We start from the raw sequence: 18,757 nt of genomic DNA on the forward strand, positions 1-18,757 counted from the left end.
TAAGTATTTTAAAAGCTACCAATTGTTCCTTGGGAACAGACGTAACACTTAGAACAAATTTCTTCAAAATCCATCGCCCATTTTACACCATCATCATCTGGTGAGCATGTAGCACGAAAAGGTGTTTCGTGCAACAAGACCGGCAGATGGCGGTAGTGTGAAACGTCAAACGCAAATTAAAACGATGCGCGCGCCTCTGGTTGTGAGATTTGTAACATAACGGATTTGAAATGATCGTTAAATGAGTGGTCGATGGAAATTTCGTCAGTGTTACGTCTGTTTGTCTGTGGTAATAGCCTATCTCGATGCGTGTAAAATTTCATGCAAGAAATCCTCAAGAAAAGCATTTTTCTTTGATCGCAGTACGCAGTTGAAAAGAAATGTCAATTCAAATGGAGCTCACTGTAGGAAATTTCTTGACCATTTCTTGAACAGAAATTTTTACTTTTCTTTAGCGGAACAGCATACTTAGCTTTAATCGCATTATTGTGTCAAGTCTTATCCAATTCCCTTTACCCTACCCCAACCCGTCCTTTCCTTTTCGATGGTGTTCAAGCGGTCCGCATTACGGCCATTACATATCCCTTCCCCGGCTTTCGACTGACTTGCGCTCTCAATGCCCCACAAAACGCTGCAAAATGAAAATGAAAATGAAAATAACAATATCAAAATGAATCTTATCTCTATAAAATAAATGTGTGAGAAAGTTATGTATAAACATGTGTCGATACACTTATAGAAAATTAATACAATTTTTGCAGTGTAGACATGTATAAAAAAACTCAATATTTCTCGATTACTTTTTCAAATCGACGTAAGTAACTTTTATACGGTTTTGAGAAAATTAAATAGGAAAAATCAAAATCTATCTTCTAAAACTGTTTTAAAATGAATCACCTTTTTAACATTTTTTTGCCGTGTACTTCGCTCAAATTTTGCATACACTCAGCTCACGTTCAAAAACTAGGTAGTTTCTATTATTTCCCACAAAAATAATTATAAGAAAATGATAAGCCGTTTCATTCAGTTACTTTCGACGTTTTTCTACCAGTGAAAATCTGCTCAAGTAGTGTTTTGTTTTGATTCGTGGTTAAGTCACTTTGTCTCTCCATACAGCGGGGCGGCGAAAGTAGTGGTTAGGTTGCGAAAGTTGAAAATGTTACTTTCGTCGTTTTGTAAATCCGGAAATTAAACGTTCTAAAAGTGAAAAGTTGAGTTGGTACAGACCGGTACGTATAGATTTCCGCCTGCTTAACACGTAGGATCGATAAAGTAAGTTTGTATACTTTTTTGACTTGAGTCTGTATGAATAAGTTTTCGAGATTTTCTTTTCTTTTTTCTCAGATCGGTACGTAAACCATGTATGGGTCCTGTGAATCATTCTACCGTTTGCCGAGGAAATCAACACACCCTGGAGTGCCTTATACTTGCATCACAGACAAACAGACGTAACACTGACGAAATTTCCATCGACCACACATTTAACGATCATTTCAAAATCGTTGTGTTACAAATTTCACAACCAGAGGCGCGCGCATCGTTTTCCTTCGTGTTTGACGTTTCACACTACCGCCATCTGCAGATCTTGTTGCACGACACAGTACTTCGTGCAACATGCTCACCAGATGATGATGGTGTAAACTGGGCGATGGATTTTAAAGAAATTTGTTCTAAGTGTTACGTCTGTTTGTCTGTGCTTGCATGTTACCTGGAAGGGTCCATTGCGGTCCCTTGGATTCACTGTTTGAAGCGTCCATTATGCTCCATAATGTGAATTATTCTGCAAAAATTGTATAATAAATGCTGCAATAGGAAATAATTGATGACTCAAATGACTCCGTATTGATATACTTTTGTGTTTGAAACATATTTCATATCTTTCCCATCAAATTCTCGTGAATGGTTGATTAAATTGCTTTTATCAATTCCAAAATTATAATACTCTATAACCCAAACTGCATGGGTGAAGCTCGGTTTGAATCATGAATAATAACTTATCACGAATAAGAATAAAATAAGCAACCATTGAGCAGAATTTGTTATTGCTGTTTTCTCTCAAATTGCTTAGATTACATAGCTCTCATATTACATCGCATCGATGTAATAATTACATAGGAAAAATTACATCGGTCGCATTTATTACACCAATCGCTCACGAATACGTCGGGCTGTGTAATATTACACGATCGATGGAACGACTTGGTTGCAGCGGTTTTGATGTAATATTCAACAACTTTTTTTGCTGTGTAGTTGACAGCCGTACACCCACCCTGGATCACAGTAGTTTGTCCTTAAAAAACGCCATCTAGCTCTCATCTGACGCAACCACTTGGTCTGCTTTACCGACTCGTACTGGGAGCACTTCCACGAAGCTGTCACTGTCTTTTTTGTTTTTGCTTCTCTTCTTTCCTCCGCGCATTCGGTGCGCTTGTGTGAGTGTGGCAAGAAAATTTTCCGAATTTTTCATTGCGGTGTGCTGAACGCAGACGGAAAGCTAAAATCTCTATTTTCGGCGTGAAAAATGTTTTAGAAGTGTGATTTTACGATGAATATTGATAGAGGTTACAGCCAGTCGTGTGATTTTGGTGAAATTGTGTGGTTTTATTGGTGAACATAGGTAAATATGGAGATAAATTATTGGACTTTTCATTCTACATAAGTGCGGCAGCTCAGCCATGAGATAGTGCAGTGTATAATAGTGTTAGTGTGCTTTGCGGTGCATTCGTATTGACACACATAAGGTTTGTTTTGTTTGGATGTGTTTTTTGGGAGAGTTGCTAGTAATTAAATTTTTAACTGTTGTATTTTTGTTTTAGAGTTTTGAGTCAAACATTACGTTCCAAATTCATAAAAGAGCGCTTGTAACTTGATTTATTTTTTCCCCTTTGGATTATCGTATTTGACAGGCTAAGTCCTCTGGTTGGTCCATATCACAAAAAACTTGATTTCTTGACTGATTTTCTTTTCTTCATAAGTTTCTTAAAATAGTCAAGGGTTCATTCACAAATTTCATAACGCTGAAGGGAGTGTCGTCATGATATTACGGCTCATACAAAATTTGTAAAACATTCATATTAAAAGCGCTGGTGGGTGTCAAATGGTCAATTTCGTCATGAAATATATGAATAAACCCCCAAAGTTCCGATATTCATAATGTATAATTCTTGTCGCGATCATTAGAGGTCTTATGAATATCTCTCTCTTTTCAAATTTAAAAAGTAATGCTCTGGAAACATAAGGGCCCTTAAGAATTCCATTATATGGCGATTTTCAAAGCTCAAAAAGGCAATAGATGGCTCTTTTTCAGTGGTAGTAAAAAAGAAATCCAGTAGCAAAGAAAGTACCTCGGAAGAAGAACTAAACTCAAAAAATTATGTATTCACATTACACTTGATTTCTAATCACTACTTTTTTGATCCAGTATCCTAATTGCAAGTAATTTACGTTTTTCCATTCGTTTTGACAGTTCTCGACTACCATTCTTCCATGCGCTTGTGTTGGAAGTTTGAGAAATTTGAGAATCCAGCGTAGCGCGATCAGAGAGTGGAATACACCATGTAAGCTAACATTGTTGTCTGTACTTTTTGCCGCTGGCGCCAACTGCTAGCGTTAAGAACAAAATAAACAGTCGTTACCCTATTGATATATATGATTCTTCATATGAAAGTATCTTGTTATCAAATTGACCCACTTGTTTGAAATGAAAGAATGGTAACCGAGACCTGTCAAAACGCATGGAACGTCATAACGAAGAACGTAAATTACTAGCAATTAGGAAACTGGATCGAAAAAGTAGTTATTAAAAATGAAGCGTAATGAGAATACATTATTTTTGTGTTAAGTTCATCTTCCATGGTGGTTACTTTGTTTCAGGATTTTGTTTTTACTAGCACTGAAAAAAGCCATCTATTGGCGGCGAAAGTTTTGCAAATTCAAATGAATATCTAAGGTTCCCTGTGCTATAAATTGCCAGAATCTTATCAGTTTAATGATTGTGGTGATTTTTCTTCCACCGTTATCATTTGTAACTTCGACTGGGATGCACTAATAACCATTCTAGAACAGCGCCACCTTGGCATTTTAGTTTTGCGTTAGATCACGAATTGCCTTTCCAGTTTTGAATATCGCCCTATAAGGGGAAGGGGAGGAACAGTAGATCGGATATATCCTTGCAGCTACGCCAGTTTATGCAGGAGGGTATGAGTATTGGGAGTGAGGCAATTTTATGTCAGAGAGGTCTTGCTTTGGTTAACAGAGTGCCTTGATGGAAGAATGGAAGCGTAGGGAAACGGTTTGTTGTTTGTCTCTGGTTCTAGTGATTGCTATGAACCAATAGTTTAGGTGTGATAGATTAAAAGTGGAAGATAGAAGACAAAAGCAAGTGAAAGATACAACTACAAAGTACGAAGGACGGGCCTGGGATTGAACCCATGACCATCTGCTTATGGAGCAGAAGCGGTAGCAATATGTATTACCTCTTATTTAGCAATATTACTTCTTATTATTCTCTAAGTATGTTATGAAAGTTGTTGAGATTCTCGAATTGAAAAACAAAATACTTTTACGTCATTCCATAAGGAAATCGCTTGTCTCGCATATATTTTGTTTCCTCAGGGCATAATTTTATCCTAATGTTGATAAGCCTGATAATTTGTTGTAGTCTGACAATAAAAAATGTACAAACTACTCCAACCTAGTTTGTACATTTTTTATTTAGTAATAGTTCCAGCTAAATGTATTGTAAATGAATGAAATAGCTTTAAAAAAACGTTTTACTATTTTCAGGCAGCAACGCTGGCACCACTGCCAGGTGCAACTCTCCGGAACGAACCAAAAGGGAAGGCAAGAAAACTCCACTTTTTTCCGTACCATCCTAAAGGCTGCTAGTGACAGACGTAGAAAACAACAATGGAGGCCATCGTGGAGCAATTTTTGTGCTTATAACATTGTGCTTTTTGTGCGTTTACGTTCGCGGAAACATAACTTTTGATCTGTGCCGTGTGTTGACCGTTTTGTGGTTCCCATTTTGAAAGTGCAGTGAACCAGCCAGCAGTCATGGATTTCGACGAAGATTCTTCCAATACTAGGGAGGCATCCTGCACTCCGCCTCTGCCGACGACCGATTTGACACCCAACGAGATTATGAAATTCGGTCCGGGTGGTGAGGATTTGCCAACACCGGAGAGACTGGTTCCCTCGGAAACCGTGCCGGAAAAACCTACATTGGAAGAAGCGGCCGCCACCACTACAGAGGAGGTTCCTAAGCAACCAGAAACGACGAAGGACGAACAGCAGCAAGGTGTCGTCCCCTCGGAAGCAGACAAAAATGGCGAACAGAACTCGAACGACAAGGACGGTGCTTCCTCCCCCAAGGGGGCAAAGTCTGCCGTCGGAGAGATAGGCGAGAAAACACCGTTCAAGAAGCCGGAAACCGTCGTGGATGAAGGGAAACGATCTGAAAGTGAGTAGATTTCTATGTGTAGTGTTCATTAGCTTCTCATTGTTGAGGTCAAGTTGAAAAAGTTATGTTGGTAAATCAATACTCATGTTGTTGGAAAAGATTTCGCATCTCATGTACAATATTTGCAGCAATTTAAAATTAAACAGAGCGTCGATTCTATTCCCATATATGAGGTAAATATCACCATCGCTGCTAAAATTAATTGAGCAGGCCATTACAGGTTTGCGTGAAAGGTTCGTGTATTTTAGTGTTCTTGACAGAAATGAAATATTGATTACGAGACCTATTATTTTTATTATTATTTTTTTTTATTATTTTTACACTCCCTTAGTGGAGGTAGCTCCAATAGCACAGCTATTTGGGCACTTCAATGATTCACACTGGCACCCCCATGCCAAATGGCCAAATTGTCTGAAACTTTGCAATAAGCAGCACTTTAAAACGACGCATAGGTATTGTGAATTTGATCACAATATGCGTCGTTTTAAAGTGCTTCTTACTATTCTTATTCTCAGTAGCTCAAAAAACTGCCGTAGTGAATATAAGTGCAAAGAATAGGTTCCGGATCCTTATCATATTTGTTGTACGATGTGAAATTTGTGACTGGCATTATGTATAAAAAATAGGCTACGTTAGGGGAGGAGGGTGTCGGATATCTGCCAAAAAATGCTACGTCATTTATGGACGTTCCCAAAGGGCAATTTCTCCACTGGTACATTAAAATCAAGCGTGTGCTAGAATAAGGGCTTGAGTCGCATGATCGATTTCTCTTCATGTATCCTATGTTTTGTGAAAAAAGGTGACAAGACAAGATGCTAGTTTTTCAGCATGTTTTTACTTCAGGACGTAAGATTGCCAAGCGGTCCAAAGAGAAAAAATGGTAACAAACTTGAATCTTGTCACCTTTACTCACAGAAGAGAGGATCGATAAAGAGAAATCGATCATGCGACTCAAGTCCTTATTCTAGCACACGCTTGAAATCACATATTTCTCGCGTAACTATTCAAAAGGGCCAATCCTCAGCTCATTAGTTCTTGTAAATATTTTTCATCACATTTTCAATTGCTATTATCTATTCTACACTGAGCTAACGTCGACAGTGAAAGCTATATGGCACCCATATGAAGCTAGCCGGATAAATTATATGCAATTGATATTAGCTTTATCAATCATACAAACAATTTTCGTATGTAAATACAGTCCACTCTCCACATCTCGGTATCTCTCCCTATGCCGATGATTTGTTTGGTCCCTTCATACTGCATACATTTTCACTCTCTTTATCTCGATGTGATTCTCGTTCCCGATTTTCACTCCGTATTTCGATATGCATATTATTAAAGGATACAAGACTAAATTTTAAGGATTCAAAACGATTTGCGAAGACAAAATGACTTTCTTTTTCCTGATAATGGAGTGATTTCCAATCTAGTTTTCATTAAAAATTAGTTCTACGTCTCAATCTCTCTCTATCTTGATGGTCCCTTCAATATCAATATGTTGTTTAGCTCGAAGGTAATTCAAACCGTGCAGCAGGTCCGCTGCCGGCGGCGCACAGTGCTGCGTCCCTTAGACAAAAGTGAAGAAATCAACTATTTGATTGCACCAAATCAAGTATGCTACCATCAGTGCACCAGTATCCGCTCATGCCCCTATTTCCGCTCACTAGTGTAAACATTGATTTTTCGTGTCAAAAATAAACATTTTTCGCACGGATATATTCTAGCAATATTATCAACATTCAAATGAAGTAGTCTGACATTATTTTCATTTAATAAAATAATTCTTTATATTGAAAACACAAGACCTCGTGAGCGGTTATTGGATCACTAGGTATTTTTGTTAGTTCCAATAACCGCTCATGCAAAAAAATAAACAAAATTTTAAAGAAATGTCGAATTTAGTTTAAAGCCTTCTTTATTGCAGTAGTAGCTATGGTTTGACCATAAAAAAATATCTGGATAAATAACGAAATTCGAAATAATGCATTTTTAGTAAGTTCATCACGAAATCTGCCTACCGTGAGCGAAAATAGGAACACTTAGATGCAGTAACAAATGCAATTAAATAATTTGTTATGGAAGTTTTACAAATTCTTTTTTCTAATTATCAATACTAAATAAAATATAGTATTGATCGACACAATAGTTATTTTATAATAAGCATTTGAACACATAACTTCCCTTAAATGAGCGGAATCTGGTGCACTGATGGTACTTCGCTTACATATATTTGGTATGTGTTACAAGAGTAGTAAAACATTGTGAACTCAGTTATTTATAAGACTAAAGCAACCCAAGCTGTTGAACGAGGTTCGGGCAACTAATGAACATTATTTATTTGAAAATAATTCATGGATTACTACTAATACGATCTATAATTCAATGATTACTTAATTTCTAACATTCCCCCTTGATCTTGAATTACAGAATTCCAAGGGTCTTCATCACTCCTTCAAGCTTCGCTACTGGAATCGCCTTGGTAAGAGCATCCGCGATTTGCTCACCTGTTCCAACGTGCTCAAGTTCGATGATGTTCTGCGCCAATTTCTCTCGCACGAAATGGTGTCGGATATCAATATGCTTGCTGCGGGTTGAATATCCGACCTCTTTCTTCGCCATATGCACAGCGCTGAGATTATCGCAACGGATTTGAACAGCTTCGGATATCCCTTGGAGCTCTTCACGTAGTCCACGCCACCACAGGGCTTCTTGGGTCGCCGCTGAAACAGCCATATACTCCGCCTCCATTGTGGACAAAGCAACTGTGGCTTTCTTCCGACAACTCCACGAAATCGCACCACCTGCTTGCTTGAAAACATAGCCAGTGATCGAACGACGAGTATCGGGATCGTTTCCACAGTCCGCGTCACTGTAGCCGACGAATGCTTCTGCCAACTCCTTCGAATACGTTAGTTTCATCGACTTCGTACCTTTCAAATAGTATTCGTTTCGCTGCTGTCCAAAGTGCCTTTCTTGGATTTTGGCAGAACTGGCTTACCATGTTGACCGCGAAACTAATGTCCGATCTAGTCGACTGCGCCAAGTACTACAGACTTCCCACCAGTTCTCGGTATGGCACGCTCTCCATCAGCGTTCGTTCCTCATCGGTGTTTGGACACGTCTCCTTCGTTAGCTTCTGGTTTGGATCAGCAGGATTCGCCACGACATTGCAATTGGCAACATTGAATCGCTGCAGCAAATCGTTGATGTAGCTCTCTTGATCGAGCATCACTCGGCTATCGTCTCTGATCACTCGCATTCCAAGAATTTTGCTGGCCAAACCGATGTCCTTCATTTGAAATTTGGCCATCAGGTCCTTCTTCAGCCTATCCACCCAACGCTGGTTGTTGGAAAACACCAACATGTCATCCACGTATACGGCTACAATCAAAATCATACCACCTTCAACTTTGAAGTACACGCACGTATCGTAGGATGATCGCTTCAGTCCTATCCGTTTCAACTCAGCGTCCAATTTTTGGTTCCACACCCTACTGGCTTACTTGAGGCCATAGAGTGCTTTACGCAGCCGACAAACTTTCCTGTATGAATTTGGATCGACGAATCCTTCTGGCTGTACCATGTAAATGGCTTCATCACCTAGATCTCCTTGCAAAAACGCCGTCACCGCATCAAGCTGATGGATTTGGAGGTTCATCTTGGCAGCCAACGACATTAGGTACCGAATGGTAGCATAACGAACTACAGGTGAAAACGTTTCGTTGTAGTCGACGCCTTTCACCTGGAAAAAACCCTTTATCACCAAACGGGCTTTGTATCGCTCCACAGTTCCATCCAGGTTCGTCTTCACCTTGTAGACCCACTTGCATTGTAAGGGTTTCCTCCCGCTCGGCAGGTCGACCAGATTCCAGGTTTCGTTCACCGCCAGGGCCTCGAATTCCGCCACCATCGCTCCCTTCCATCTGTCGCTGTCATGCCCGGTAATGGCCTCACGAAATGTCTGTGGTTCGATCCCCGTGTCAACATAATTTATCTGCTCGGGTTGGGAAACGCTATCAGGAAAAATATTACAGCTCATGATATAATCACGATACTTGCCTGGGGTAACGTGCTCCCTCGCACTGCGCCTTACCAACAATTGTGGGTCCTCTGATTGTGGAGGGAGCACGGAAGGTTGTTGCTCCTCATCGATAATCGAATCTGCATCGCTGTAGATCGATTCGTCCATCCGATTCTCCTCATTTGCAGCGCCATCGGATGCATCGTCAGCCTCCATTGGATCCCTCTGGATAATCAACTCACTCCCTTCCACGTTGTCTTCTGGCTCATCTATCGTGTTGTTGCGCTTCGATTGGCATTCATCAAGGAATATCACATCCCTGCTGACAAACACTTTCTTGCTCACCTTGTTGTACACCCTGTACGCCTTGGAGCCTTCGCTGTAGCCAACGAAAATACACGCTTCAGACTTCTTGTCCCATTTCTTCCGCTTCTCCTTCAGTTCATGCACCATCACATTGGTTCCGAATATGCGAAGATGCGATACATCCGGCCGTTTGCCAGAAAACTTTTCCTCCGGGGTTACCGATAGTCCCTTTGTCGGCGAACGATTGACCACATGCGATGCAACTGCGACTGCTTCTGCCCAAAAACTGTTATCCAGATCCGCATCGGACAGCATACTCCTCGCTCTCTCGACCAAAGTCCGATTCATCCTCTCTGCCAATCCATTTTGCTCCGGGTTGTAGGGAGCAGACGTCTCGTGCTGGATTCCTTCCTTTCGCAAAAAATTTCGGAAATTTCGGTTGACATACTCTTTGCCATTGTCTGTCCGTATTCGCTTGATCCGTTCTCCAGTTCGGTTCTCCGCAATAGCCTTATATTCTTGCAACGCCTCGAGCACTTCCGTTTTAGACTTCAGAAAATAAACGACGGTTTTTCGACTAGCGTCGTTGCTGAAGGTCAGAAAGTAACGGCTGCCTCCAATCGACTTGGTTTCCATAGGGCCGCACAAGTCCGAGTGGACCAGTTCCAATACTCGGTCTTCTCGGTGCCCCTTCGCCTTGAACGGTTGACGACAATGCTTGCCTTGAATGCACGGTATGCATCTCTCCGAGGTTTCCACATCATATTCCAGTCCGGTTACCATCTCCTTCAATCGCTTCATTCCACCGGCGGACAGATGCCCCATACGCCGATGCCACATCTCGTACTTGTCGTCCTGAACCAAATTCGCAATGGGCTTCTTCACTTCGGATAGCTTGTAGAGGCCATTCACTTCAAGGCCAATCGCAACTAACTTGTTGTCGGGGTTGACAACTTTGCACTCCTCCTTCGCAAACACCACCTCCTTGCTTACGGAAAGTAGATTAATCGCCAAATCAGGGACGCAAAGAACATCGCTCATCGTGAGGTCCACTGTCGCTTCACCGCAATCTGCCTCCAGCTTCACCGATCCTTTCGCCACAACGGCCACCTCTGCATTGTTGGCCACGTTGATCCTCGTCGACACATTAAACGGATTTTCCAGCATATTTTTGTCCCGGCACAAGTGTGCGGTTGCACCAGAATCAAAAAACCAATCGCTGTCGTTCCGCTCAGATGACTGCACTGCACGTGCAGCAAAGAATGCCGCATGCCCTTTTTGAGTATCACGCTTCTCTTTCTTCTTCTCGCTCGTTTCCTTCTGGCATACCGACGCAAAGTGTCCCAGCTTCCTACAACGGAAACACTTCACGCCAGACTTCTCGACTTGCTTCTTCGATGCGTTTTGTTTGCTGAAAAACGTATTATTGTTTTCGGACGCTTTTGAACCGCCCGTGACCTTCAACTCCTGCATGATCTTAGCCTTGACCATGTCCGCTGTCAGTGCCACTCCGGATGACTCCAGACCCAAAATCATTGGATCGTACTTCTTCGGCAAACCTTTCAGCAGCAAACTGCACATCCAAATGTCGTCCACCTTGAAGCCGACTTCCGCCAGCTGGTTACACGTGAGCATAATTTCGTTCACGTACTCCTGTGGAGACTGGCAAATGACATCATCGTCCCTCTCGGCACCTACCAGTCGAATGCCCGTCAACTTACGAAGAAGACCAATCCTGCGGGTAGAACCGCTGTCCTCGAACGTGTTACGCAAGTTGTCCCACGCTTCTTTAGCAGTTTTCGCATTCTGCAACAGCCCGTAAATGCTCCGATCGATATTCAGGCAGATGGTTGCCAGAGCTTGTTCTGACAATTCCTCACTTACTTCCGGATCTCCTTCATTACGCTGCTTCACGGCACACCAGGGCCGCTCCTTGATGAGGACCATCTTGGTGCAAAACGCCCAAGAATTGTGATTTTTCCGATCCACGAAGCACTTCTCTTGCTTGCAACGAAACCATACCTCCGGGTAATCTCGTTCCGCCAGCTTGCGCACCGGGACGTCTTCCATCTCCAACGACTTGATCTTGAGCACCTACGGCACCATCATTCTTCACGAAAGTCTTCAAAATTTTCAAGATTGAAAAAAAAAAATCCTCCGCCAAACAACGCCGTTTCTATGGAAACTGTTCTGGGCCAATAACCTGATAAAGTACGTCTTACTCAGGCGAGGTTCGGGCAACTAATGAACATTATTTATTTGAAAATAATTCATGGCTTACTACTAATACGATCTATAATTCAATGATTGCTTAGTTTCTAACACCATTAGCCCATATGATGAAAACTAGTGATCCTTTATAGAGAGATAAGTGGAAGTAAAATGGAATTATTTGGCAACAGACCAGCAGTGCTGATTTTTCTCGGCGTCGAGAATAATATTGTAACACGGACATGACTTCCTCATTGCTATAAAGTGTATTTTGTTTCGTTATAGATTTTTAAGCTACATATCAAAACTAATAAACAGCCGAAAAAATCAAAAACTCAAAATCGCATTGACAAAAAATCAAAAAAAGAAAAATATTTCATTTTTTTGCTTCATGTAACATTAGTTTTACCGAAATAATTTCAAGCGGATTACATTACTCTTCAAGAAAAGTTCAAAACAAACATAACGCATGTTCGTTTGGCTCACACTTTGACAGCTCTCGCTGCTCGATTGGCTCACACTTTGACAGAAATGTCAGCTTCCGCGAATCTCTCTTATAAAGGATTTCTAATGAAAACCAAAGGCGTAACCTGTAGTGGTGGTATCACATTTTGGCATTTTTTTGCTTAAAGCCGCGTCATAATTTATATGGCATAGACGCACTAATATCTCGGATGTGATCCAACGGACATTCTGCGTCAATGATAGAATTGATACCCATTTCAAATAATTAATCTATTCGAAGTGGACATTAATACTATTCGCGACGATCAGTTTGCCTTTTGCTAACCAGAATGTTCCGCAGCCACTCTTACTATTAGCTAGCTAGACACATCGTTATCATGTACGACGTAGGGAATATAGAAATAAGTGGCGACAATCTTATTTTAATATGGTTTTTATTACGCGTTGCAAGAAAAAATATCTTTACCACGCGTAATGAGTTAATTAATTTAATAATCATGCGGATTGGATTACCGAACAGCTCAATATAAGCGTCAATTTAGAACTACTACTAAACAGCCTAATTTTGTCAAGACTTCACGACAATTGACATTTAAGCCTCTAATCTTACGTAAAAGACAGGAGTAATCAGAATAGCACTTAAATGAAAACATTCAAAACCATTTCGACTTGACAGTATAAGAAATGACACTACTACACTACTATTTCAAACAAATTCTGATGGAGCAGCTAATTTTCACAATGCTTCCTTTTCTTAGAAGCAAGGGAATATGGATATTTTTCAAAAACTATCACGTCACAACATTAATGAAAAAAAACAGAGTTCATGTGGGCACCAAAGCCTAGTCCGTCTGAGTATTGGTCCTGGTAGATGGGAAACTTGGCAAAAGCCAGACCGAGGGTTCAGCCTTGACAAGGTAAGCTGTCAGGCAGCTCCAACTGAATACAACACAAAAAAAAACGAGAATACCCGCACCGACTGATGTTTCGACGTTGCGCTCATTCCTGGGTGCAGTCAAACCTCAAATTTTCAAGAGCACGGATCTGGAGAACCAAACATCCATTTGAGCTGAAAAATTAATCGATTGGTCACTCGCTGGTGGTGACCAATCGATTAAGTTTTTAGCTCAAACGGATGTTTGCTTCTCCAGCTCTAGAAAATTTGAGGTTTGGCTTCGATTCATCTTCACCTTAACGACGTATTTAAAACGTATTTCATTAAAATAAAAAACATATTTTTGGGGCTACAAATCGACAAGGACCATCAGTGCACCATATTCCGGAAGAGAAGTTAATTATGTGTTCAAATGTTTAGTTTAGTTACTTCAAACTATTGGGTCGATTAATATTTCCCAATGACAAAAAAATTTGACTTATTGCCAGTCAATTTTCGCAAGTCAGTTTGGAGCAAATTAACTTGCTGTCCAGAGCATTGAAAAGGCAAATAGGCAGCTATGAAAGTATATTTACCAAGCTGTGTTTCAACTGAAACACCTAAAGTTTTAAAAAACTTTAGTTTCAAATGACGAAAACAGTTGATGTTTTATACGCCTATGAATGATGATTGCAACTTGCAGTTTAGATCCAGGTTTCAAATACGTTTCAGTAATAACTGCTATATGCACGTTATTTGCTGTAAGAAAATTAAACAGCTCGTCCTCTTTATCATTCAGAGAAGAAGCATTCCAATCTAAAATATTTAAATTAATATTTGGATCCATTAGTATACCATGGATCGTATCACCAGTCAAAGATGACTCCAACATGTGTACCTTATCCTACTAACCCAATATCCTCCTGATATCGTGAAGTCAGTGATTAACATTATGAAATATCCTGCTGATGACCATTCTCATGTTATTTTTTTCTTTGTTATTTGTGATATTCATTATCAAAAACTGTTCGAATTATCCCCAACGTTTGAGCGGATGACGAGAAGATTTAGCAATAATACCCTAATGAACACATTGATATATATTTTCTTTTTTTTTTTCAGAATCTTCATCAAAATCAGAAAAGTCTCACAAGTCGCCTATCAGAGACAAAACTGAACGAAAGTCTGATTCAAAGGATTCGGAACGATCTAAAATCAGCAAAGGCAAAGATCGCGAAAAAGACCACAGCAAGGATAGGGACAAGGCAAAAGAAAAAGAAAAGGATAAGACTAAAGATAAAGAAAAGGAAAATTCTAAAAAAGTCAAACAGAAAGATAATGAAAAAGGTCATTCTAAAGATAGGAAAGACAAAGATAGGAAAGAGCTTGATAAGCGGAAAGACCGTAGAAGTCGTAGTCGTTCAAAGGACGATCGCAAAAAACGCGACGAGTCGAAGTCAGATTCGTTGCGAAGCAAATCGGATGTAAGAAAAGATAGCGAAGATCGATCCAAATCCAACCGTAGCCGAAAATCACGATCGAAGGAACGTGATAAGAAGAAAAGAGGCGTCACTCCGTCAGTCGAGAAAAATCGTAATCTGGATCGCAAAAAGAGCATGTCACGCCAGATTTCCGAGGATCGAAGCAAATCCCGTCGGTTTGGTTCGAGAGATCGGTCGTTGGACGTGAGATCCAAGGAAAGCATCTCAAGTGGAAGCCAAGACCCATCCGGTCGTTTTGGTGCTCGAAACAGTTCCATTGACACATCCATACAGAAGCGTAACGAAAGATCGCCTGTAGCTCTATCCTCGATCAAGCACACGATCAGTCTCCCCATAATAACATGGCGACAAAAGGTTTTCCCCAAGGCACCCGTTCGCCCAGCTCCGATAACTCCGGCAATTGCAGCACTACAGGCTTACGATGATGACACCAACTCGTCGGAAAATGAGGAAACGCCCAAAAAGAAACCCAAAGGGTTAGCGGAAAAGTCCAAGAAAAAGAAAAGTGTAGTTGAAAAAAATAAAAGCAAAGGCAAGGACAAAGAAAAAAGCATTTCAAAAAAAATAAAGGATGGCTCTTCCCATAAGAAAAAGTCTAAAGAAAAACGTAAAGCGGATAAAAAACGGAAGAGATCCTCATCTGAAGCAAAGAAGAAAAAACACAAAGCAAAGAAGCCAGAGGAAGTTCCCGCGAAAGATACCACGGATACGGAGATGGATGTTTCACTGCCAGAAGACGGAGAAGACTTGTTGGAAGAGGAAGAGCAAATTATCAAGCGGATTAAATTGGAAAAGCTAGACGAGAGGGATGAATTGCAGTTCCAAAAAATCGATATCGATTACAGTATCGTCAAACAGGAGCCTTTAACAGATGAAGAGAAAGACAAAGATAAACAAGTTTCTGCTGCTGAAAACACACCAGAAGCGGTACCACCAGAAACAGTGGAGGAGAAAGAGGTACCTCCCGATAAGGTTGACAATGTAGAGCAGAAAGATCCGGTATCATCTGCGCGGCCCAAATTCAGCTGTTCATTCCTGAAAGATTTGAGTAGCGACAGCAAACCAAGTTTATCTCTGAGCACCATTGAAAAACCGGATCTAGAGGATCGCAATCGTAAGGAAACCGATTCTCCGGATACCGATGATTATGCTTCTAATTGGGAAAATGACGAGTTCAGTAGCCCGATAGTAACCATCAGTAAAACATCGATTGAAGCCGCCCCTGCGAAAGAAGAAAGTATGTCTACAACAACGGAAGGAGACAGCAAGCGTTTGAGGCTGGCTCCAAAAAGTATTCACGAGCAGATTATTCCGCTGGATGATTTGCTGGACATACAAAGCAAATTGCAAACCATAAAATCCCAGATGGAACAAAAAACGGAATCGTTGGAAAACACTGCTAATGTTGTTGAGAGTAAGAAGACAGCGATTGCAGGAGATGCTGTTCCGGAAAAACTTGCTAGCGAATACGAAAACTTCATTCAACTGTTGGATCCATCGAAGGAAGTTGCACCAGAAATTGCTTCAAAAGCAGAAGTCGATGATGCAGCAGATGGGAAAAAGAAATCCGCTGAACGAAGGGCTTCTTCAAGCACGTCTACAAGCACAACCACTACTTCAGAGAGCTCAAGTTCTAGTTCCGACTCGAGCTCGTCAAGTTCTTCTTCAAGCTCGAGCTCCAGTTCGTCTGAATCATCAACTGAAAGTTCTGGCGAAGAGAACGTAAAAGTCAAAAAGAAAAAGAAGGTGGTGCTTGTGAAGAGAAGGAAGAAAACACCCGTCAAACCCATTGTTTCATTTGAAGACATTGAAAAATTAGCCAGTGAACTTGTAGAGCCTGACGACAACGAAAGCAACACTGCAATTGAACTCGCACCCCCGGTTGTAATTCCTGTTGCACCAGAAGTGACACCTCCAAAACTCCCTACGCTAGTCTTACCGGATCATCTATTGCCGAAGATAAAAACGCCATCCATCCCATTAACGACACCTCCCAAAATCTATAGCATCCGAGATGATTCGTTAGTAGAACCGATCAGCAGTCAGGAATCCATTACTAGTGCTATTAAGCCATTAACGCTGGAACGTGAATCGCCATTCAAACTAAAACTACAAAATAAGAACAAAGTGATTCCCGCGATGACAACTGCCTTGTTGGGACCGGAAGATGAAGAAGAAACACCAGCAAAAGAGGCGAAAAAAGAGGACCATTCCAAACCGCCGCCTGTCCCTAAAGAAAAAAGTCGACACAAAGAAGAACGCCGTGATTCGAAACGTTCTCGGGAGCGAAAAACCAAGGATCGTTCTCCCAATCGTGCCCGGGATAGAAGTACACCACCCAAGAAACGGCGTTCGAAAGATCGAAGGAGCAAATCAAAGGATCGAAGTCCAATCAGGAAGCGTATCTCGCAAGACAGAGAACGAGAACGTCGAAGGGAAAGAAGTCATCTGGCGCGGTCTCCGCCGTCACGCAGATTGAGAAGTCCCCCTCCGCCTCCCCCGCCTCGACGACGACGAACGCGTTCCAGATCCAGGAGTCTCAGTCCTAAACTTGTACGAAGGCCGCCCAGCCCACCAGCTGAAAGAAGTCCTCGAAGATCGTCAACCGAACGCGAATGGAGACGTTCCAGATCTCCTTATTACCAGCGGCCTCCTTCTCCCAAGGAAAAACCGCCGACGGAGAATCAAATCGATGTGGTCACCAGTTCCGGAACCTTCACCTCTCCCAAAGACCAATCGCCGGTGGCGGGATACAAGAAAAGCATTGCCGATTCGACTATTAGTGATGCTGAGTTGGAAAACCAGAAACGGAAAATTACAGCTTACAGTGAAAGCTCCGCCTATAACAACGTTTACTCCAAAAATTATGGATTCTACGATCCTCAGGATATGGTTCTCGAAGGACCAGAAGGTGGAGATTCACCCAAGAGGATACCATTGGACGATAGAATTAATATTGTGTTAGGAATCAATGGCACTGAAGTACCGAAAAGGATTGAAACTACATCTCAACAACCTCCACCTGAAAGCTATGGCGATTATCAACCAATTCAAACTATTAATCATGACACACGCCAACAACCGCCCCCGCTTCACCCACATCAACAATATCCACCTCAATTCGCTGGATCGATCAACTCCCAAATAGTGCATCCTCCTCCTCAACAACACTACCAATCAGGTTATCCCCAAGAATACCATCATAATATCCCTCCCGGACCATCTGGTCCACCCGGATACGCATACGGTCAAGGGCCGCGTCCTCAATTCTGTCCTGGTCCACGTGGACCTCCGCAAAACTGGCAACGAGGACCACATCCTCCTATTCCGCCACAGCCAATTCCCTCGCATGTCAATCTATACCAAAACGACATGTATCTTCATAATCCCAGCATCCCACCTCCGCCGCCGACATCACTGCCGGTGGATCCGGCCAAAACCCACGTCAAACAGGTAGGTAATGTGTTGGAGATTGTTCCTGCTATCGTCCCGCCTCCAGTTCATTCGATCAAAGTAACTCCACCGCCAACTCCCGTCGAACCTCCCGTGGTCCAACTTCAAAACTTCCCTGTCCAACCGTCCCCCTCGATTGCTCCCATTACTATACCGCCGCCTGCTTCTTTTATCCTTGTAACTCCCAAGATCCTAACCGCCGAAGAGTTGAAAATCCGTCATGAACGAAGGCTCGAATTGAAAAAGAAAATACGCACCGAACGGGAGAAGAAGCGCATGGAGAAAAAGATGCGCAAGGAGAAACTCAAAATGGAGGTCAAACGTCTACTGTCCGAAACGGCCTCGGTGGCCAATGCGTCCTCGTCAGATGAAGAATTTGCGGCCATCAAACATCAAGATTTGGTTTCCTCGTTGAATCGGAACTACGATCGGAGCATACTGCGAACGAAAACCGGTTCATG

The 18,757-nt window shown here is 41.8% G+C and overlaps 1 protein-coding gene across 3 annotated transcripts in view; it reads left to right on the top strand.

Moving 5' to 3' along the window:
- The first annotated feature begins 2,432 nt into the window (after window positions 1-2,432).
- LOC23687474 (zinc finger CCCH domain-containing protein 13) overlaps window positions 2,433-18,757 on the top strand; it is a 39,309-nt gene continuing 22,984 nt past the window's right edge. Inside the window, exons 1-4 of one of the 3 annotated variants that reach the window (XM_021853312.1) lie at window positions 2,433-2,741; window positions 4,786-5,461; window positions 14,464-18,296; window positions 18,486-18,757. In XM_021853312.1, the coding sequence (XP_021709004.1) occupies window positions 5,056-5,461; window positions 14,464-18,296; window positions 18,486-18,757 (4,511 nt within the window). In that variant the 5' untranslated portion in view covers window positions 2,433-2,741; window positions 4,786-5,055. Of the gene's footprint in view, window positions 2,742-4,785; window positions 5,462-14,463 lie in introns of all 3 variants that reach the window. The other 2 variants (XM_021853310.1, XM_021853311.1) reach the window with 2 other exon arrangements.

Source organism: Aedes aegypti, chromosome 3 (assembly GCF_002204515.2).
Source record: "Aedes aegypti strain LVP_AGWG chromosome 3, AaegL5.0 Primary Assembly, whole genome shotgun sequence".
NCBI lineage: Eukaryota > Metazoa > Arthropoda > Insecta > Diptera > Culicidae > Aedes > Aedes aegypti.